At 42.4% G+C, this 22633-nt stretch overlaps 1 protein-coding gene across 1 annotated transcript in view; it reads right to left on the minus strand.

Annotated features, from left to right (window-relative positions):
• Positions 1-653: 653 nt before the first annotated feature.
• Positions 654-22633, minus strand: part of LOC115026555 (kalirin-like) — a gene marked incomplete at its 5' end in the record, with an annotated part of 35235 nt that continues 13255 nt past the window's right edge. Inside the window, 26 exons of the mRNA XM_029459412.1 lie at positions 654-5001; positions 5222-5360; positions 5634-5782; positions 6148-6199; positions 6304-6382; positions 7158-7319; positions 7411-7542; positions 7693-7814; positions 8023-8185; positions 8844-8871; positions 9076-9138; positions 10764-10929; positions 14968-15251; positions 16271-16488; positions 17335-17506; positions 17602-17787; positions 17879-17956; positions 18179-18229; positions 19056-19148; positions 19344-19430; positions 19586-19655; positions 19762-19865; positions 20090-20156; positions 20296-20414; positions 20940-21035; positions 22384-22530. Of these exons, the coding sequence (XP_029315272.1) occupies positions 4444-5001; positions 5222-5360; positions 5634-5782; positions 6148-6199; positions 6304-6382; positions 7158-7319; positions 7411-7542; positions 7693-7814; positions 8023-8185; positions 8844-8871; positions 9076-9138; positions 10764-10929; positions 14968-15251; positions 16271-16488; positions 17335-17506; positions 17602-17787; positions 17879-17956; positions 18179-18229; positions 19056-19148; positions 19344-19430; positions 19586-19655; positions 19762-19865; positions 20090-20156; positions 20296-20414; positions 20940-21035; positions 22384-22530 (3585 nt within the window). The remainder of the gene's footprint in view (positions 5002-5221; positions 5361-5633; positions 5783-6147; positions 6200-6303; positions 6383-7157; positions 7320-7410; positions 7543-7692; positions 7815-8022; positions 8186-8843; positions 8872-9075; positions 9139-10763; positions 10930-14967; positions 15252-16270; positions 16489-17334; positions 17507-17601; positions 17788-17878; positions 17957-18178; positions 18230-19055; positions 19149-19343; positions 19431-19585; positions 19656-19761; positions 19866-20089; positions 20157-20295; positions 20415-20939; positions 21036-22383; positions 22531-22633) is intronic.

The raw sequence follows: 22633 nt of genomic DNA on the forward strand, positions 1-22633 counted from the left end.
AGAGAGAGAAAACAGAGAGAGAGAAAACAGAGAGAGAGAGAAAACAGAGAGAGAGAAAGAGAGAGAGAGAGAGACAGAGAGAGAGAGAGAGAGAGAAAACAGAGAGAGAGAAAACAGAGAGAGAGAGAGAAAACAGAGAGAGAGAAAAAACAGAGAGAGAGAGAGAGAGATATTAAAAATAAAACTAAGATGACTGCAGGGTGCCGAGAGAACTGTTGGAAATATTAAAAAAGATTAAATCTCTAATTTGAATTTATAAGACATTGCATTCATATTTTGGGCAACACAGTAAAACGTGTTGACAAACTTCAATACATTGAATTTATTGTATATAAACTGAGTTTCTACACTTGTTTCCACTTCTCGTCTTTCCTCACTTGTTTTACTTTAACCTGCAGAAAGAAAAATACTTTTTGTGGGAACACTTTCTGAAAGAGATTCAAAAGGCAGAGACAGCAAAGACATTACACATTATTAATAAGCATGACAACAGACTTAGTCCAGCCTGCAATGAGTTCAACCCATTGAAGGTTAACAAAATCAAACTGTTACTTAACTAGAGTCTAAAATGTTGTGGCGCCACCCAGTGGGGAAACAGAGAACACACTTCACAGAGTGGTTTCAGTGAAACAGACAGAAAGAGGAAAGAAACATACAAACAAGCAGGTTCTTTATTAGTAAAACAAGAGTAACAAACCAGCAGGTTGTATGGAGTAAGAAGAGGCAGCCTATACAGACGTGTGCTGCTTCACACAGCAACATGAAGCCATCAGCATAACGCTCTCTATGGACAAAGCTCAGCATGAACACTATCAGGATACAGCACAGGCGAGCATTCAACAGGGTGGAGCCACCACAGTGCTACGCGGCTCACCAAGCCATGACAGATGCATTGTGGGATTGACACCGGGAGAGTCGGCCTGAAGTTTAACTGTGTGGACGAGAAGATCCGAGTCTCAAATCACATGCTGTAGAAGTGATGAGCACATTATGCATCAAGGATTATAACCCAATAATATAATGTGCAGAATGGCCCATTTCAGAATATAGTCTTGGTACTTGAAGTACATTTTGATGCCAATACTTTTGTACTTTTTACATAATTAAAATGATTAATGAAGGACTTTTACTCGACAGTTCTGTGGTTGTTACGTCTTCCAACCACGGGCCTTTAGAAAACATCTCAACCTGCTGAACTGTTTGTGGTCAGATTTGGTTTTTTTGATGCATTTCGTGGTAAAAACATGAAAACAGGACAAAATAAATATTAAATAATCCATAACCTAAAAGACAAAATGAATAAAACAAAAGGTCTCCAACAGATCCCGCTCTGTTCCTCAGAGTCAAACTAAGGTTTGCACAGCAGCAGGACTGCAAACTGTACTGGCTTTAGACTTTACATACTGTACACTATTACTGCATCGTCACATTTTTTATATTTCCATACGTGCGGGTATTTAAAACGAATGTCACTCCAGAGGCTGCGGATGAAGAGTCGTCTTCACAGGAAACATTATTACTAACCGTTTTAACAAGACAGTTCTGCTGAAATGTGTGTTTTGAAGGCTTGGTTCTACTTTATGAAGACCCTGAGTGCTAAAATACTACAATGCAGAGCGAAGACTTTTACTTTTTCAGTTGGAACGTAAACAAAGCAAATGAAGGACTCTGACAGAGAGGAGACGTGTAGCTGTTCCTCAAACTACAACTGAAATCTGCATTTGAGCCTCAACAATATGATTTCCATTATTGTTTTTGTTATAAAACGACACGCATGTACATTTGCTTACGACAGGCAGTCAGGATTACCTTGGGTTGTTAGCAACAGTCGAACGCTGTGAAGATTTGTTTCATCGTACAGCAAAAGCACTTTTGTTAGCGTGAACTGAGGCAGTGAGCTTTCTGAATTTCCCAGCTAACTGGTGCTGAGGTTGCATGTGGAGGCCCAAAGTGTCCAATATTAAATAAATAATTATATCATGTGTATGATGTGATTAATACAATACACAATAACAAAGCTTATCAGTTTTCTTTTGTCTGTTTTTATGAGTTGTATTTAAAAAATGCCATTTTAACCAAGTTATGTGTGGATTATTTCACAATATTTATTCATATGATAATTATGTATCTAATATTTAACCCTTTGAGACTCCAAAGACCGAGATGAAACATCACAACCGTTGTTATAATATTGATTATACTATTTATTTATTTTTTTAATGAGTGTTTCAGCTAGTTAGTTGATACAGTTCGCCGTTAACTGGAAGTACTTTTTAAAAATATTAATTTTTACCCATTTAACACAAAGCTGTTCCGTGTGTTAGGAGGAGATGGATATTAAGTAATGCCGTGTACTGATTAGAGTTTGCTGCCATGCTTGATGATTAGATAAACCTTCAGGATAGAGAAGTCCACGCTGAGAAGATGGATCTGAGATGACTCGGCAGAACTCTGCTGAGTCACTGGTACCTGAATAGATCTCATGACTGAAAAACACAAACTATTAACCCTACACATTTGCATTGGATGGAGATGTACCAGCTTACATTTGCACCATTCTGCATCCCCGGCGGCACGGAAATAAATGCTTGCTATTGTCACTAAATGCTTGCGGAGGGATGTGGGGATGCAAAGTGAGTGAGCATTGTGAAAGTGAAAGCAGAGGACAGCACTTGCAGAACACATTCTACATTTTTTTTTTTTTTTTTTTACATTCATCAGTATAAACAAGACAGTAAATTAGATTTTTCTGTCTAAACCCAAGACCGAGTCAGCAGCCTCATGAACTATTGAACAAGACAAATGACCGGGACCCAAACACGATGGTTAGTAACTTTCCACAGTGGCTGCTAGACAAATGGTACAAACAGATACGTTTTCAGGGTGGACTTCATTTCCCCACCTCGACACCAAAATGTTCAAGAAACAGACAGACTTCTAACCTGATTTCTAAACCGTCCCTGGTGACTTTACATGCAGGTTTTCCCTGATTGTTCTACCTTGTTTGTAAACTACATAAGCATTTTTTTTTTGGACAAAGTATTTGTAAACAGTGATACGAACAAATGTCCGGTTTCCTCCACGGTGCCTTCTCTGTGCAAGCTCCAGTAGTCCTCTTCCATGTCATGATGCTACCCGCTACAACTGCACATTTTAATCCAGTTCATGACAGCTCAGTCCGGCGTAGATCTATTCACAAGGTCATCTCTGCCGCTGCACAGTCCAGCAGCTGTTCAGTCCAGCAGCTGTTCAGTCCAGCAGCTGTTCAGTCCATCAGCTGTTCAGTCCAGCAGCTGCTCAGTCCAGCAGCTGCTCAGTCCAGCAGCTGCTCAGTCCATCAGCTGTTCAGTCCAGCAGCTGTTCAGTCCAGCAGCTGTTCAGTCCAGCAGCTGTTCAGTCCAGCAGCTGTTCAGTCCGGTTGGATCAGTCCAGACCGCGCACCGCTCCAGCTCAACCTTTGCAAATATGATTTCACTCTCGACTTCAGTCCTGACATTAAAACAAACATTCAAGAAATGAAAAGGTGTATCGTCGCAAAGGGTTCAGTGCTGGTGCATCCAGTCCCAAGAAGCTTCACATGTTGGCGGTTTAAATGTAAAAGGTAACGTATTGACATTATACAAACGTCCTCGGCGGTGACATACGTTATGCTTCTTACCGAACCGGACAAGAAAGAGTTCAATATGTTTTTGGCTTTCTGCCTTTTTTTTTTTAATCGATTATTTTCCATGTGGAGATTTGTCTGTTTGTTTCGTCTGTCAGCAGGATTTGACCCGATTGCCATGAAACTTGGTGAAACATCAGTGTTACATTTGGAACCGGGGAAGATGCACACATTATTTTTCACTTTTGTTAGAACTGCGGGGTATAGCATTGTACAGTATATATTGTTTTCAATAAGTAAGGATGTGGACTACTTTGCCTTCTTAACAGATCACCACACATTCAATTAACGTGATTCTGCAGGTTGGCAGTGACTCAGTGCTGCCCCAGAGCTCCTGAGCAACAGCACCAACAACTGTCTGCAGGTCCAAGTGAAAGACACGACTACACTCTTAGCTCCAATATATCATCTGTCCCTGGAAAAATAAATACTACAAATATAAACTAATATGTTGCTATTATGCCTGCTCACAGTGTGGTTTTTTTAAATGCTAATTTTCTCAACTTTGAGGTTCATCTCTTTGGGTTCTTATGGGGTGTTCTAGGCAGTGTATGGGACCCGCTTTATATTGAATGATTGATACCAGGTGAACACAGATCTATGAAGTGTTAGTCAGTAATTAAATATCAATAACTTCTGGTGACTGGTCCATGAAGAAGATTACATCTCGCACCAAAAGGAACAATTCAGGCACCAAATCCTTTCCCCACTCACACATTAATAAATACTAAATGATATTGTCTTGTTATTGTGGGAGGGGGGTCACAGGTGGATCTCCGTCACAGTGTGTTGCCCATGCTGCTGCTCACCAGCCCTTTGATATTAGTGATGGGCCGAACGTCATGCAGCTGTTTTCTTCGGTCTATGAATGTGGCCAACCGTGTCGTGTCCAGGGGAGTCTTGGAGTACTCCCCACCATGTGCACCCCCACGTCCCACCCACGGGTGCTGCAGACAGGAAGTGACGCTTGGCCTCTTCCTGGGATCCTGCTGCAGCAATGAGGACACAAAATCCCTCGCCGCCTGGCTCACGTCGCGGAAGTATTCATCCGGGAAGCAGAAGTCCAGGCGGCAGATGTTGACGCAGGTTTCCTCCGGTGATTCGTCCAGAAACGGGGAAACGCCACTGAGCATCACGTAGGACAGCACGCCCACGCTCCACAAGTCTGTCGCGACAGAGACCGGCGTCCCACGGATGAGCTCAGGTGCAGCGAACTCTGGGTTTCCGAGTAAGAGGTGGACGTACCGGCGGTGGGCCGACAGCTGGACGGCATCGCCGAGGTCGATGAGCTTAATGCCCGGGGTGGGAGAGTGGAGGTCCACCATGATGTTCTCAGGCTGCAGGAGACAAACAGATTCAGAAACACAAGGACGCTAATCATTTTAAATTAATAATACATATGACTCTTTCAAAAATACATAGTTTATAAGAAAAATTAATCTCAGTCCATTGATAGGTCAAGTCAGTTTGTATTAAAGTAGCACACACACACACACACACACACACACACACACACACACACACACACACACACACACACACACACACAGTTCTCACCTTCAGATCCAGGTGTGCCACTCTGCAGGTATGAAGGTGCTGCAGGGCCTCTAGTGTCTCTCTGATGAAGAACGCCACCTTCTCCTCCATCAGCTCATCGTGGGCGACGAGGTAATCGAGCAAACGACCGTCCTCCAGCCTGACACACACACACACACGATTGATTTTAGGATTTTACTTTAAAGCCCTTGATTGCTTGGCCCCTGAATATTTATATATATATATATATATATATATATATATATATATATATATATATATATATATATATATATATATATATATATATATATATGTGTGAGATTATTATTACACATTAAGTAACATTAAGATAACGCTTTAATAATGGCTATCTGTATTACATCTGATCTGCGGTCTATAAGGAAGACATGAAGCCTCTCTTAGGACTTACAGCTCCAGGGTCAGCATCAGGGAGGTGGGAGACTCGTATGTGTCCAACAGCGCCACCAGCTGGTGATGCTGTACGTGTCTGAGGACGTCCGCCTCATGAGCCACCTGCTCCTTCTTCTGCATCTTCTTGCTCACAAACTTCACCGCAACCTGAACATGAAGAAAAGTGACGAGAAGATAAAAGACAAAACACTTTAAGGCAAACTGACCTTAAAGTGAAAAATACAGATATAATCAATTATTTGCTTCAACCTGAAACACAAACAAACTGGAACTCAAATGCAGAAAAAAAAAATATATATTATTTAAAATGTAATTAAATTAAATACATAAAATTTGAACACTAATACTTGATAAAAATAAATTTAAAAAACACTAAGTGCAACTAAAAACACAAAAATAGACTAAACTGCAACCTAAATTTCAATTTCAATTTTCAATAAACACATACTTTACTTTATACTTTACAGCAGCATCAGACAACACAACCGCTCTACCTGTCAGGCACGACCTACCTCTTTCTTTGTAGACTTGTTGAGACATTTTCTCACCACTGAGAATCGTCCCCTGGATAAACAAACAGAGGAGGAATTAAACAAAGAAGCGAGGGCTGAAAAAGAAGCTCGGGTTGTGAAAGACATTTGGAAAGTCAGTGATTTGCAGCAGTTTACCTTCCGATCTCACAGATCTCAGAGAAGGTCGACTCAAAGTTTTCTTTCCACTGGATCCCTGTTCCATCAAAGCCAGAGTCTGGACAGAGGAAGAGCAGAAGAGTCAAGACTCTTTCAACACTTCACAAACGTTTCTGTTGTGCCGCCCGTCTTTGTTTCGGTCGCACACTTTCCTGTTGTGTGTCGTGGAACTTCCAGCCGTTTAGATTTACACTCAACTGTTTCGATGCATCTATTAATAGTTTGTATTATTACAATGGTTTAGACAGCTTGGTGTTTTAACTGGACATTTTTTAATAGTTCATTTTGAGTGACATGATAATAATCTCATCTTTAATTAATGAAACAAGCACAACTTTATTTATAAAGCATAAAGATAAAACATTAGATATAAACATAATTAAAAAGGGACATGTGAATTAAAACCATTAAGCATTTAAATAATTAATATCAGTAACCAACCAGTAAGAATTAATATGAGAATTAAAACCTAAATAATCAAATAGAATAAAATAATAATTAAAGGAACAATTGATCAATATAAAAATAAGGCACGTGAGACGTGTTAAAACCAATAAAATAAGTAAAAATAAAGTTAAAAAGTCCATAAATTTAGCATAACTCTCCCTAACATAAGATACTTCTGTTTAAATAAACAACATGCATCTTGACAATAAATAAGTATTTTTTATACTAAACTAAATGAATCATGTCCTTAATGCACAGACATGAGATTAATATTTTAAAAAACATAAGAATAATTTCCAAAAATGTTGAACTATTCCTTTATACTTTAGAATATTTTAGAAAAGCTTTTGTGTCCACATTAAGAAACTGTGTGTGTGCAGACTTACTGCTGCTGGGCAGTGTGACCATATTCGAGGCTTCGGATGGCGGGCCGACCCCCCAGCGGTTGGAGGCTCGCACTCTGAACTGATAGTGACCTCCGGGGATCAGAGTGTCGATCTGAACACACTCCTCTCTGCTGCTGGCCACCTGCTGCCAGAGCAACGAGTCTGAAAAGGGAGACAGGAGAGAAAAGGTTTAAACCTCTTTGCATATTTCGAAAAGCTAAAGAATCCACCCGTCCCCCTCCCTCACACAGACCTTCCTGTCTGTACTCCACAGTGTAGCTGCTGGCAGCACAGTGAGCAGAGGAAGCTGGAGGCGGCCAGTGGATCATCACCGCCGTGCTGCTGGCCTCCTGGGCCACCGGTCTCCCAGGGGCTGCTGGGATACCTGCAGGACATGGGGGGGGGGGGGGGGGGAAACATGCACACAGTCAGCAAACCACTGCAGGAACTGGAAACTCAAATCTGAGTGCTGTACCATTACAGCTAATTAACCATCGAGTGCTGAGCGGGATCACTGTTAATGCAGACGTGTTACCTTGCACTTTAATGGAGGCGGAGGACGAGGCGGAGCCGTGGTCGTTAACAGCGACGCAGGTGTAGATGCCGGTGTCCTGAGGCATCAGGTTACAGATCTTCAACAAGATGTCACCTGTATCCCTGGAGAGGTGGAGGAAGGGGTAGAAGAAAAGAGATGGAAGAGGCGGAGGAGAAGAAAGGGAGAAGGAGACATGGAGGGAAAGAAATGGGATAAAAACATCAGGATGATGAACGCAGAGAAGCAGGAACATAGAAGGACTCAATTTAACCCAAGGCAGGATTTAGAGCAGGAAACTACAAACATTTGCACACATGCACTTGTCGTTACCTAATGTCTATGGTGAAGCGGTTGTTGCTGGTCACTGGGTTCTGGTCGGGGCCCTTCAGGGTGACGGAGGGTTTGGGTCGTCCACAGACTTTACAGCAGAGGACCACAGTCTCCCCGAATGCACACACCACGTCTGACAGAGGGACGAGGAACTCTGGAGCCACTGCACCAAGGAAACACATCACACAATACTCCAATTTCTAGTTATACTCTTACAGAACGTGGACTTTATGTATTTATTCATTCACCACACGCTATTTAAATGTGGACTTCAGATGGCAGCAAACACTCGTCACTGAGTATGTAGAGAGTTGGCGAACACAGCGTGGCCCTTGTGAACATGATTTCATTCTTTCCCATAATGTCACACCAAGTCTGATTCATTTGTAACTTTGTGCTGATATTTAGGAAGAACAGATAACGAGCCAAGTCGGGCCTGGTTCTGGCTCTAGATGGATTATATGTTATCTGGCTGCCAGATTTGGTGAGTTATTGGGAATGTGGATTTGAGCCCAGCTGGCAGCTCAGCTTTGGGAATCAGACCAGTGTCATCAGGCTGCTTCTGGTGTCTGGCATGATTCATCGAGCAGGCTCGCTGCCAGCTCAATTGAGGTTTTGTGGCAGGCTGTAGTTACCAAAATGGATTATGTGGGACGTCAAACAACATCGGGGACTTCTCTTATGCTCTGCAGCCGGTGAGGTGTGTGCAAGAGCTTCTTTGTGAGAAGCCCATTAATCATTTTGAATTCCCACGCCTCCTGGTTCATGTGTAACACCAGGAAGCAAACTAAAACTGTCTGAAGCTAAAACTAATGTATTACCTTCCTGGATGAAGTTTGGGTTGAGAAGCTGAAACAACAGATGAGGTTAAAGTTTAGTTTTCATCACATTGCACCTCACAAACAGCGTCGCTGCCTGTAGGTTATGTTTAAGTCTTGTTTTCTGTCCACTTTAACGTTACATTCAACTTGTTTTAGATCTTATTGAAGACACAATGCGGTGTTATAACTACATGCCGCTTTCTTTTAAACAACACATATTGCGCGTGCGTACCTCCATGCCTGTTTTTGGGTCGAGGTCATCATCACAGTCGGATTCATCTGACGTGTGAACATCCTGATGGAGAATGAAAGAGGAGCAGGGAAGTAGAAGAGTTGGAGAGACGAGAGAGTGAGAGGTGGGATGGAAAGAAGGGAGGGTAGAAGCATTTGAGAACAAAAGGAATAATGGGAGATGGGATAAGAATAATGTAGAAGTGGATTAAGATGCGAGAGACGGAGGCAGGTGAGGAGAACAGGAGGAACAGGAGGAACAAGAGGAAAGGGAGCAAAACAAAAAGCCAAGAAGAAGAAAATGAATGAAAAAGAACGATAAGAGGAGAAGTGAGGAGAATGAAGAGAATATAAGGACTGTGTATTTATTACTCTGTGGATAAAGAGAAGAAGTCACTCCTTCAACTTCTGTTCTGCACAGAACCCGGTTTGCTCGGCTCATACTCACCTGAGAGCCTGCGTAATTAGCTTTACATTTGTCCTGATGAAAAAGGGTGTACGCCTCATGTATCAAGGCATCACTTCTTAAGATATTCATCTAAACATGTCTGATCTCTTCTCTTATTCAGTAGCAGGATCCATGTCTTCAGTTTAATACATTCATTGTCTAGATACAAATACAAGGAACAGATATTAAACCCAGATCTGCGTCTGAGAGCTTCATATTAAGAGGATAATAGTAAATGTGAGTATTCATCATGATCAGAGCTCGTCTCAGGCTTTGACATTCACAGTTGCACATACTAGATCTCTGCACATCTCACTAAACACCATTCACTGCCATTTGTGCAGAAACCCTTTCAGTCTGCAACAAGCAGAAGTAATTAATGTGTTTCATACATTCTTACGACGGGGTGATAAAAACTAAGGTCGCGCATTTAGATGTACGAAGCGTCGGTTTTTCTTCACATGTTGAACTTATTTAAAAACCTCGTACTGTAAGTCAGCCACATGTGGAGCAGTTGGGATCTGCTCTTGTGCAGTGCTTTTACTTTGAAACTACAGCTATAAATCATCAATCACGTCTACATCTACACACAAAACACTTTCAGCTGCACGGTGTTAGTCCACTACAGAAACACTGGTTAGAACAGCAGAATTCAAATTATAATATCAATTTATAATCAGTAAATGAGTGAAATCTACCTCTATCCATGCACAGGGAGGGGGAAATAAATCACAACGCAAAAAAAAAAAACACACAAATAAATCAGATTTTATTTTCCATTCAGTGCATTTGTGGGTTTGGGATAAAACAAATAGATTAAAAATAAAACTTGCAGCGTTCTTCTTTAATGGTTCTCAACCATCTAATATTTCTTCCATGTTTAGTTTTTGAACCAGCCATCTTAAATCTTAGAGTTTCAACTTCACACCCGCATTTATAACAACGTTTTTCACTGGAATTAATCAAAATGGCTTCGTTGTGATCAGCGGATGAGGCTAATTCATTTAAGTTAGGCCTAAACCTCAATTACCTGATTTATAAATACCAAAAAAACTGAATTGATGTCTGATGCAGGTTGAGAACCATCGTTGGACTCTAAAAGAAACACAGCAAGTGTGTGTTTCCAGATTTGCACACACACATGCGCGCACACACAAACCAAGTGGGGCAAGGGGGCAGGTAAGGGTTTCGGCACACACATATGACATCACCAGCGTGCGCCGTCGGCCTGCTTTACTCACTTTGCCCTTTGCCCTGGTGGAGGGGGAGGCGAGCGTGGGAGGGGGCGGCGTGGTTTCTTTGGGTTTACGGAGGAGGCCATTCTCCTGACCTCTGACCCCCACCAAGGAGGCGTCCTTGGCTTCGGCACGCTTCCTGGCGCGCAGTGTGTTCCATGACAGAGACTTCCTGTACGGTACAGGAACGAGAAACATCAACCAGCCAATCAGAGAGAAGCTCAGCGGTGTCCAGCGTAGTCTGGCTGCAGAGGCACACGGCTGTCTGAGAACCCTCTGTGGTGATGTGGGGCTGGACAGTTTAGTGTGATGCCATTTTTAATGATGAAAACCTAATTATGCATACATTTATGTTCCCTTACTTTATCTGAATGAATGAAAAGCAGCTAAATGTTATGTCACACCCATGTTTCACAAATCACAATGTCAGTTTAAAACTCTTGATTGGAGTATTTTCTTGATAAAATGTCATTTTTAGCTACAATTTCAAATCTTTAAAGCTGTTTTTTCCCCATTATTTCAGTTTTCTGTATATAAAAAAGGTCCAGTGTGTTGGATTTAGTGGCATCTACTGAACACTCTCTTTCACAGCTACAGTAGAAACATGGTGGTGCAACATGGCGGGCTCCGTGAAGAGGCTCACTTCGCACATATGAACGGCTCATTCGGAACAAAAAAGATTTTTAGTTTCAGGTGTTTACACACTAATTATAACACAATGAATATTATATTACATTTCTGCTATTCCCCTAAATCCAACACACTGGTTTCTATTCATCATTTATTAGTATCAGTGTGTTAATTTAAACAGCTGCTATTCTCACCAGACTGACAGAGATTATATCTGGCAGCATGCTAGCAAACATTACAATACTAGACAGTAAGGACATAAAGCTACTCAATTAATATTTTTTTTGTTAAATCTACAAAACAATAAGTCATTTTGAGATTCTATGCCATATATATATATATATAGAATTTTTTTTTTTAAATATATATATTTTAATATATAGATTTTAATATATATATTTAATATATATATTCCTTTTTAATATATATATATTCCTTTTAATATATATATTCCTTTTAATATATATATTTAATATATATATATATATATATATATATATAATATATATATTTAATATATATATATTTAATATATATATATATATATATATATATATAATATATATATATATATATATATATATATATATATAATATATATATATATATATATATATATATATATATATTTAATATATATATATATATATATTTAATATATATATATATATATTTAATATATTATATTTAATATATATATATATATATATATATATATATATACATAAATAATATTACATATACATACAGCGTAGAGATGCAGAGAACAGACTCCACTTCACTATAATGGACTTATTATCCCTTCATACATCCTGTAAGATGTATTTTATCAAAACATATTTATTTGATGTGTCCCCATGGTTTCTTATATTGCTTATATCATGTTTGTCAGTATGTCTGTAAAATGTAAGTGTTTGCGTCCTCATGTGTTGTAGCAGAGGGTCCTGTAGGGGTCGCTGTTGCCTGAAGCTGCAGCCAGACTCTTCTGGTCCATTAAGATACAGGAGAGGAAGGACAGAGGGACAGAAGGACAGAGGGACAGAGGGACAGAAGGACAGAGGGACAGAGGTACAGAAGGACAGAGGGACAGAAGGACAGAGGGACAGAGGTACAGAGGTACAGAAGGACAGAGGGACAGAAGGACAGAGGTACAGAAGGACAGAGGTACAGAAGGACAGAGGGACAGAAGTACAGAAGGACAGAGGGACAGAAGGACAGAGGTACAGGGGACAGAGGGACAGAGGTACAGAAGGACAGAGGTACAGAAGAACAGAGGTACAGAGGGACAGAGGTACAGAAGGACAGAGGGACAGAAGGACAGAGGTACAGAAGGACAGAGGGCCAGAAGGACAGAGGTACAGAAGGACAGAGGTACAGAAGGACAGAGGGACAGAAGGACAGAGGGACAGAGGTACAGAGGGACAGAGGTACAGAGGGACAGAGGTACAGAAGGACAGAAGGACAGAGGGACAGAAGGACAGAAGGACAGAGGGACAGAAGGACAGAAGGACAGAGGGACAGAGGGACAGAAGGACAGAAGGACAGAGGGACAGAGGGACAGAGGGATTGAGACAGAGATGAAGTTCGACTGGAGGAGAGAGCGACAGACACGTGGGAGAAACAGTAACATACTGTACCTTCCACTAACACAACCAGAGACACTGTAACCTGTAAAATCACATCTACAGTTCAGCTCTCGTGTCTCCTGCAGAATAATTCATGTTTTTTAATTTACCGTTCTTCATGAGCAGTGATGAGAAGGGGGGCCAAAACTAATTTATTTAGGATAATGTCTGTACTGTAGAAAAAGAATCGTCGAGTTTGTGCAAAATGCATTTCACCTTCTCAAATATACTACTTTTATTCTTCCAAGTGTCGTATCAAGTTAACCACTGATTTTCCACTATTGTCAGGTCAGTAGAGAAACTTAAGTTCATAAAATTAAAGCAGTTATTGGTTAAAAAAAACATGAAAAATGTTCCTTAAATTAAACCAATTAGCAGCCGGTTTCTGCATTTCTCAACATTTTAAAACCTTTGAATTTATATTTGAAGTTTGCACCTTCTGTGGAGTGTCAAACCGTGGGGGTTAGTAAAAACTGAAACAAAAAACGTCAAAGGAAATGTCACAACAACAACAACAACAAATACAAAAAGCTGAAATTAAACATACAGGGAAAAAGGTGCAGACAATAAATGTATACCTGTTGCTCTAGTGCGGTTACACTTCAGTTAAATAAAACCCTGCTCTAGAGATGAGAACCTTAACATATAACCTCAATGACTCTTGTTCTTCCTGAATATTTCTCCCTCTCATCTTAAAAAGAGAAACTGCACCTGATGGTATGACACACAGAAGCAGGCAGACCGCTCAGTTTAACATTTGCTGTTGTAGTTTATTTACAAATATTAAAAACTACAATCATCTTCAGCCTAACGCAGAACAAAACAACTTCACCTTCACGCCGCTTTGCTAACTCATGCTCAAGTCCAAAAGGTTTATTTTACATATTTAAAATACATTTAAAATCATTAGAATTAGACTACCAACAGTACAATGTGGACCGTTGCCATTAAACGCAACATATTGCACAGCCTGACTTCATTCATATTTTTTCTTATCTTAAATAGTGCAAAAGGGATTTTTTATTTTTATTTTATTTTTTAAACAGGAATGTTCTAGAGCCTCAGTTAAAAAAAAAAAAATGAACTTTGTACAGTGAACTGCCGACATAATAAACAAAATCAACATGGAGGAGGAAACAAAATCCAACTTTGTCCTTAAAATAAAATACTAATTAACAAGGCAGAAAAACAACAAGAGGAATAAACACAAATGTGTGTATAGATTGCCACAGACAACAAAATAAATATTCTCCACCGCGGAGAATGGGGCTGAGGCCACCTGAATGCCCCAGGTGAGCTTTTCTTTCTTTCCAAAAACAGTAAAAAGAAAAACAATATACAAAAAAAAAAAAGAAACACAGGGTGTTAGGAACTGAAATAAGAGTCCGGTTTTATCTCCACATGACGGTGTTCTCTCTCCAGAGTCAGCTACAAGTTACAACACTTTCTATCCAGTCTATTTCTGCGGGATAAATCCTCAGTGCTCGTTAACGTGGACAATTATCAGTGTGTGTGAGTGTTTTAGTTCAGCCTGAAATCCATTTTCATCTAGTTGCCACAGAGCTGTCAAGTGACAATGGCTCAGAAATAAAAGGGTCACTGCAGCAGCTCGACGGACAGTAAGAGAACGGTCGTGTACCTTTTACCTCCGAGGAACAATAAGACAAGTGAGGAGTTCAAATACAAAAAAAGAAAAATCTCCTGTGAGGTCCACGAGTCCGTTCTTAAAGGGGGAGGAGGAGGGGAAGTATATGAGCGAGGGAGGAGTTAGTAGGAGAGGAAGTGAGTAGTTAGGACCTGGGGATGGGAGCGGATTCAAAAAAAACTAAACTAAAATGGGCAGACAAGAGATTTGTCACCTCAATTCTCTCGTCCAATCCGAGTGCTTGGTTTGGAGCCCAACCAGAAGTGCGCTGTCTGCAGGTAAAGAAGTGCTGGGTAGGTGGGGGACTTACTTGATGTTGTTGGCATCGGCCACCGATGCCGAAAAGGAGGAAGTAGAAGAAGAGTCTTTAATGGACTTTGTGAGCGGGCCCAGGATGTGTCCCGGCACCCAGCCCTCCGCGGCAGGCGATTGGCTGTTGGCCGGCCGGTAAACAAGGTACATGTTCTGCTGATTGGTAGCCAGGATTTGCACGGTCTCTCCCTGACTGACGCAGATCTCGTTCTCTTTGAGCGCAGAGTAGTCCTGAGAAATCAACATGGTGGAGGAGACGCCGTTACAGCCGCCTTCAATGTCCTGGGGAGGAGAGGAGAGGAGAGGATGGCAAAGACAGAAGAGAGGAGGAAAAAAAACACAAAGGAGGAGAACAAAGAAGAGAAATGACGGACGAAGAGAGGATGACAAATTGAGGACAAGGTTAGGTGAGTCTATGTGGGCTGGATAACAGTCCTGCTGGCTGTGACGCCATTACAGCTGAGCCCAACCTGAGGAGGAGCAGAGGGAGGAGGAAACGACATCCGAGCATCAGCCTTCTGTTCAGGCCAAACTGATCTGTGAGCAGTCGCTATGCTGCTGAGACTTCTGCCTTTACCTCAGAACAACCGTGCTGAAAACATTAAACACTTCTTAAAGCTCCAGTTTACCTTTCAAACAATAAGTGAGGTAAATCCATTAAATCTATGTCTTCTTGGAGCAGAGACGGATCAAAAGTGGAACAAAAAAGGAGGGAAAGATTGACAGTTATGCAGGTTTTTGACTTTACTTTAGTGCTAAAGTGCTAAAACTGCAAGAAAACAACTGAAATGAACGAATCATTCAAATCACCATTCCCCTTCTAGGGCCACAGGTTGCCGTAGCCTTAAAGAATGTGCTATTTTAGTTGAGATTCCTCTTAACTTATGATGAGACAACTCTATAGGTCTCGTTCCTGGGAACATTCCTCCCTTGACGAGGGTCAAGGTGCTTGGATGTAGAGCTGGGCAGGCTGTACGTCACAGAGTGAGCAGAGCTGTCCAACCTTCTGCACACAGCAAAAGCTTTTCAGTCAAAGTAGGCCAGAAAAAGAACAGCTCGGTATGTTTATATATAACCCGCACTGTTTGCTGCTACACCTGCAGTAGCCCAGATTTTAACCTTGGCTTTTAGGGAGCAGGAAGCTGAATGGGGGGGGGGGGGGGGGGGGGGAGTGTGCTTCATGCCCTAGTTCAGCTGCTGCAGTCTGTGGTGTATGGTTAATGGCTACACAAGGTCAAAATGGAGATGCGCGTCTTTCAGCCAACAAGCCCTCGCATCACATGCCGTTTGCAGGAACTCACCCTGGAGTCGAAACACGTCGAACCGCCGTTGGAGGTGGACACTTTCATCTGAGTCCTCCCTCTCTCCGTCTCCTTGTCGCCGAGGCCGACCGCGGAGGACGGGCGGCTGTGGGACGACGCAGCGGGACGGTTCCCCGAGCTCGAGCGGTTTCTGGTCAGTGAGGAGCTGCTGCCCGCTCCGCCCTTCTCCTTCTGGTACTCAATGGGAGACTGGAGAGCTACAATCACACACACACACACACACACACACACACACACACACACACACACACACACGGAGCATTTAGATTCTTCTTCTGTGGTGTCATTTCAGGTTCACTCACTCTCTACATGTGTTGTTGTTTTTGCTCCTCTGGAGTCGACCTGAATGATGTCTGTTTTTAGCTCATTCTACATTCAAAGAACGCAGTGGTTTGTTGAACTAAAAGTAGTTCTGGTCAGCCATTGTTTAATTCTCCTCAGCACCGTGAAGCTACTTGCAGAGACTTGAAACCAGCTCAAAATAGGTCACACTGAACATTCACTGATTTTAGTTTTTCCAACCTTAAAGTTACATTCTGATCATTTACAATTCATTCATGTGGACATTTTCTTACCAAAGAAAATAAAGAATAAAGTCTTAAAAATGCTAAATAACTGGTATGATGTGCAAGAATGTCAGTAAAAATGTAACAAAATAAGTATATATATATATATATATATATATATATATATATATATATATATATACAGTTTATTTCATTTTATAAAATCCATTTCTCAAACAGGCATGGTGAGGTCTTAAAATAGCACCAAGCTAATATATTGTATCTTTAGAGCAAATATGGAGATTAAGAGTAGAGACGGTGTTTGAGGGGAACATCGACTGTAGTTGGCGGATAAGAAATGACATCATGCTTCAGATGAGAATATTTTAGGTGTGTGTGTGTGTGTGTGTGTGTGTGTGTGTGTGTGTGTGTGTGTGTGTGTGTGTGTGTGTGTGTGTGTGTGTGTGTGTGTGTGTGTGTGTGTGTGTGTGTGTGTTGTGTGTGTGTGTGTGTGTGTGTGAGAGTGTGTTTTCTAACCAGACAGGAAGTTGCTCTGAGCATCCAGGACGTCTTGGATGTGTCGGATCCAGACCTGCTTGATTTCGTCGTTGGCGGCCTGCAGGGTGAAGCGCTCCGACGAGCCGCGACACGACAAGACGAACTTACAGGGATCGTTGTCCCCGCTGTCCTCCAGACCCAGGTAGGATATCTGTGAGGGGGAGGGAGGAAAGTTTCAGTGCATAATTGTATAACAACAGAATGTGACTGTGTCCCCCCAGAGAAAGAGCCCCGTTCTCTGCACACCTTGATACTCTTCTTGAACTGGTACCCGGGCGTGGACGATCCTTTCCTCAGGAGCTCACTGAAGATGACGATCTGCTCGAAGAGGAAAACTCGGCGTTCTTTGGAGCGCGACAGGACGCCGGTGTCCTGCTCTGTTACAAAGAAGGTTTCCTGCTGCAGCAGTTTGCCCTGGCAGGTCAGTTTACCCTGCAGAGACAAAAGGTCAACACAATTTATTTAGAGCTCACTGGTCAGTCTTTCTTTATTATTAGCAGTAATGAACAGGAAGTGAACGTACCTCGTATCCCTGCAGCCGACCCAAGTTCATCATGTCATTACACAGTTTAGGGACCTGAGACATCAAATCTACTGCTTTCTGTAAGAGCCAGAGACAGAGATTCAAATCTTTTGATACGTGTTCATATGGTTTGCTCCTCTCTCAGGCTGAACAGTGAATGGAACAGACATCCACTGATATTAATATATAATACAAATATAAAGGTTCTGGATTCTGACAGGGCTGTAAAAGTGATCATGTAATGTATGTAATGTGTGTAACTGTGATGTTTTAGCACTTTGAATTAAGTTGTGTTTTTACCTCAATTTGCTCGCAGTCAATGCCGGCCTTAGAGCTGTACTTCTGGAAGTCCTGAGGAGAAACATGACCACAACTTTACCACTCTGTAAATTCAGTTCAGTATAGTTTCAATACATAACTGAATGTCACACAGGCAGGTGTGTCCGATAAATAAAGACACTTTTTTAGCAATTGTTTAAGTCCAGCGTTGGTAGAAACCAGAACATGATTGCCTTCCAGTAAAATATTGTTAAATAGAGTTTCTTTACTGTTGGCAACTAGTTTTAGGCAACTTATTTAAAAAAGAAAACTAAAACACACAATATAGCTGTGTTGGTGAGTTGCACGAGCTCAACGTAACTTTACGGTTCCATAAAACATTTCCAACAGTCAACACTACATGGAAGAGGATTGTTTATTGCGTGATAAATGAGAGTAAATGTTATTTTCAGGGCCGTCATTCGATAAATATTTTAAATCTAATTAATTACTATCATTGCACGGCAAAATCTGCTTGGAAAAGCCCCCAAATTAAGTTTCAAAATAATGACATTATTGTGAGTAATGCATTAAATAGAAATATCAAAAGGGGCATCGTTTTATTTCCAATTATACGCCGGCAGAAAGAGTGTTTGGATTATTTGGCAATACAAGTATTCAACTTACAGTAACACATCAGTGCATCAATTATTGAAAAATAAACATTAAATAACATTATATGCATTATTTGATCAATTCTGTAATTAATAAATCTGACTGTGAAGGGGACAGAGAGCTTCTTTCTCTAATTACACAATTCTTTATGTCTCTTTTGCAATTGAATAAGTTCATTGGTGTGTGTGTGTGTGTGTGTGTGTGTGTGTGTGTGTATGTGTGTGTGTGTGTGTGTGTGTGTTACCTTCAGTAGCAGCTGGTATTTGGTGATTCTCTGGATTGGTTTGATGAGGAAGTCACTGATGGTCAACCTGGACTGGGTGTCCTGCTGGATCGCCTGCACGACAAACACCAGCAGCGTCAGAAGCTTATACTTCATGTTTCTCTTCAGTCAGATAAAGATTATTATAAAGATAACACATAACACACTTAAAACCTTCCATTAATGCCAGAAAACAGCAACAGTAATGATACAATAACATCATTAGAGAGCAGCTGGGACAGTAACACGAAGAGTCAAAACTTCACTTACGTCGAAGAACGTGTCGTATTCTGCTACGATGAACTCTGACTTCGGCTTATTCTGACAGTAAACCACATACATGTGGAGTCTTCTTTCCTGTAACACACACACACACACACACACACACACACACACACACACACACACACACACACACACACACACACACACACACACACACACCATCGAGGTCAAACATATTGTAAAAGCCCAAAGTCCTCATGATCTTCATCAAACACTGTTCCACTCACGTGTTTAATGAAGAGCTCAGCAAGGTGCTCATTGTCTTCCAGACATTTCTCCAGCTCTCCTACGAAGAAGCTGAAAGACACAGAAGAGGGAAGATATAAGGTAACACGTACAAACTGCACAACCGACCCCTCTCTGGGTCCGGTTCCAGCCTTTGGACACCGAGCGCTGAGCTTACTCTCTGTGCCAGTCGTAGATCTGGTGGATGTTCCCGAAGACAATTTTGTCTTTTCCCTTCATGTCATCAGGGACGCCCTTATCCTCGATCTTCTTCATGAAGCCCTGCGGGGTCAAACAAGGTCAGAATGGTGAGGATGCACACACCAGCTGAGACCTTTGTGCAGACGGGTTACTAAACACTATCAAAGCAACATTTCTCAGAGGTTCTGTAGTCATTATAAGCTTACCAATTTTAGTTAAGAATAAAGAAATGAGCATAAAGACAATGACTCTATGTAATACTCTGGTACAGAAAGTGCGTATTCCCTCAGCAGTGTGTGTCTCACCTCCACCAGGATGCCCAGGTCTTTGACGTAGTCCTTCTCTGTCTGGATCAGCTCGTTCAGGACAAACCTGGACACAACAAACAGTGCACTGTAACATCAGCCGAGGCAACGTCATCACCGTCCTGATGCTTGTGGCGGTAAAAGTAGCAGAAGTAGCGCTTCTCGAATAAGAGTCGGTTGTAGCGATGATACACGACAGTACTCACATCCGTCCTCTCATTGCTTTGGCTCTCTGCTCCAGTTCAGGGTTTCGTGGCTGGACGGGAGGGGTTTGCTCCGGCGGAGAGAGAGAGGAGAAGCCGGGGTACGCTCCTGGTTCCAGAGTCTGAAGAGAGGAGACGGCCGCTTTTAGAGATGGACTCAATCTGCTTCCCTTCTCACAATTATTAGTTATAGATTCAGGAAAGCAAAGAATATGAACAGCGTGCTACACCCTCGAACGTCAGATGCTCAATGAGTGAAAACTGCAGGTAAAAGCCAACATCAGAATAATGATCTAACGAGAGCAGCAGGAGCTTGGTCTTTAGTAGCCATGAGGAACAACCAAATCACACAAGAGTGAACATCTAAAATTCTCCATCAGCACCAAATCTCATCAACTGATTGCTGAGCAGAGAGCGACGTGTCCATCTGACCGACAGACAACTCTTGTTTACATTTGGGCAAAATGGCACCGTTGAGAGCATTCCAAAGTAGCCATTGGCAGTTCCCATTTGTAATGTACACATGGATGTACAGACGTCACTGGATTACTTTCATACCGACACTTCAGCCGTCACTGCTCTGCACATCATGCATTCTTCGATTTGTTATACTGTACATGTGTACTACGACCTATACACACACTCACCATCTTGGTTTTAACCAGTTTTTCTATGGCGCTAACCAGCTCTGCAGCGCTGGGCACGTCAGAGGACGACTGCAGAGACGTTAGCAAGGATGAAGACTAAGAGAGGAAGAGGAGGACCCAAAGCAAGAGCATGTTAGAAAGATTGGCGGTGAAGGAGAGAAGGCAGGAAGTGGAAGAAAGGAAGAAGAGTTATAGCATGAAAATAAAACGTCAAGTGAAAGAGAGAAAAGCTGTTAGTTGGAGCAGCAGCAGGTGGACACACTGCAGGATTCACACCAAGGAAATACAAGCTCTGGCCAGATCACTGCGTTTCAACCTAAATCAAATATAAATATTTGTAATTATAGCTAAATTAATAAAATAGTCAAATGTATAAAAAACAACAGTAAATGTGAATTAAAAATTGGAAATTGTAGAATTTACTCAAAAAATTAACAAATATAAGAGTAGAATAAATGTTTTAATGAATATCAAATAGCCCCAAAGCATAAACTGGATGAAGAACATTGAAGGTTTGACATGTGAGCACAGACAGGCTGTTAGAGAAGCGGATTTCAAAAAATTAAAAACATTCTAAATAAAGATATTTATTTTGACCCCTTCAGGGCATCATCAGTCGACATGACCCCTATCACCCTGCCCCTCTCACTTTGTCCCCTCTCACCCTGCCCCTCTCACTTTGTCCCCTCTCACCCTGCCCCTCTCACTTTGTCCCCTCTCACCCTGCCCCTCTCACTTTGTCCCCTCTCACCCTGCCCCTCTCACTTTGTCCCCTATCACCCTGCCCCTCTCACTTTGTCCCCTCTCACCCTGCCCCTCTCACCCTGCCCCTCTCACTTTGTCCCCTCTCACCTTGTCCCCTCTCACCCTGCCCCTCTCACCTTGTCCCCTCTCACCCTGCCCCTCTCACCTTGTCCCCTCTCACCTTGTCCCCTCTCACTTTGTCCCCTCTCACCTTGTCCCCTCTCACTTTGTCCCCTCTCACTTTGTCCCCTCTCACCTTGTCCCCTCTCACCCTGCCCCCTCTCACCTTGTCCCCTCTCACTTTGTCCCCTCTCACCTTGTCCCCTCTCACCTTGTCCCCTCTCACCTTGTCCCCTCTCACCTTGTCCCCTCTCACCCTGCCCCCTCTCACCTTGTCCCCTCTCACCCTGCCCCTCTCACCCTGCCCCCTCTCACCCTGCCCCCTCTCACCTTGTCCCCTCTCACCCTGCCCCTCTCACCATGCCCCTCTCACTTTGTCCCCTCTCACCTTGTCCCCTCTCACCTTGTCCCCTCTCACCCTGCCCCTCTCACCCTGCCCCCTCTCACCCTGCCCCCTCTCACCTTGTCCCCTCTCACCCTGCCCCCTCTCACCCTGCCCCCTCTCACCTTGTCCCCTCTCACCCTGCCCCTCTCACCATGCCCCTCTCACTTTGTCCCCTCTCACCTTGTCCCCTCTCACCTTGTCGTCCTGAGCTGAGGAGTCCTTGATGATCTCCATGGGGGGAGGCAGAGGGGTGTGGGGCTCCTCGTCCTGCTCCTCTTCCCCGCCGCTCTGCATCCCAGAGGGGGTCTTAGAGAGGAGGTGACCATCCTTACTGCGGAATCTCTGAGGAACACAGAAACAATTCAGACTCAGTTAGAAATGAAAAATCCCTTTTCACCATCTCATTATCAAACATTGATCTCACTCATTCATCACCAAGTATCAG

This window comes from Cottoperca gobio, chromosome 21 (assembly GCF_900634415.1).
Source record: "Cottoperca gobio chromosome 21, fCotGob3.1, whole genome shotgun sequence".
NCBI lineage: Eukaryota > Metazoa > Chordata > Actinopteri > Perciformes > Bovichtidae > Cottoperca > Cottoperca gobio.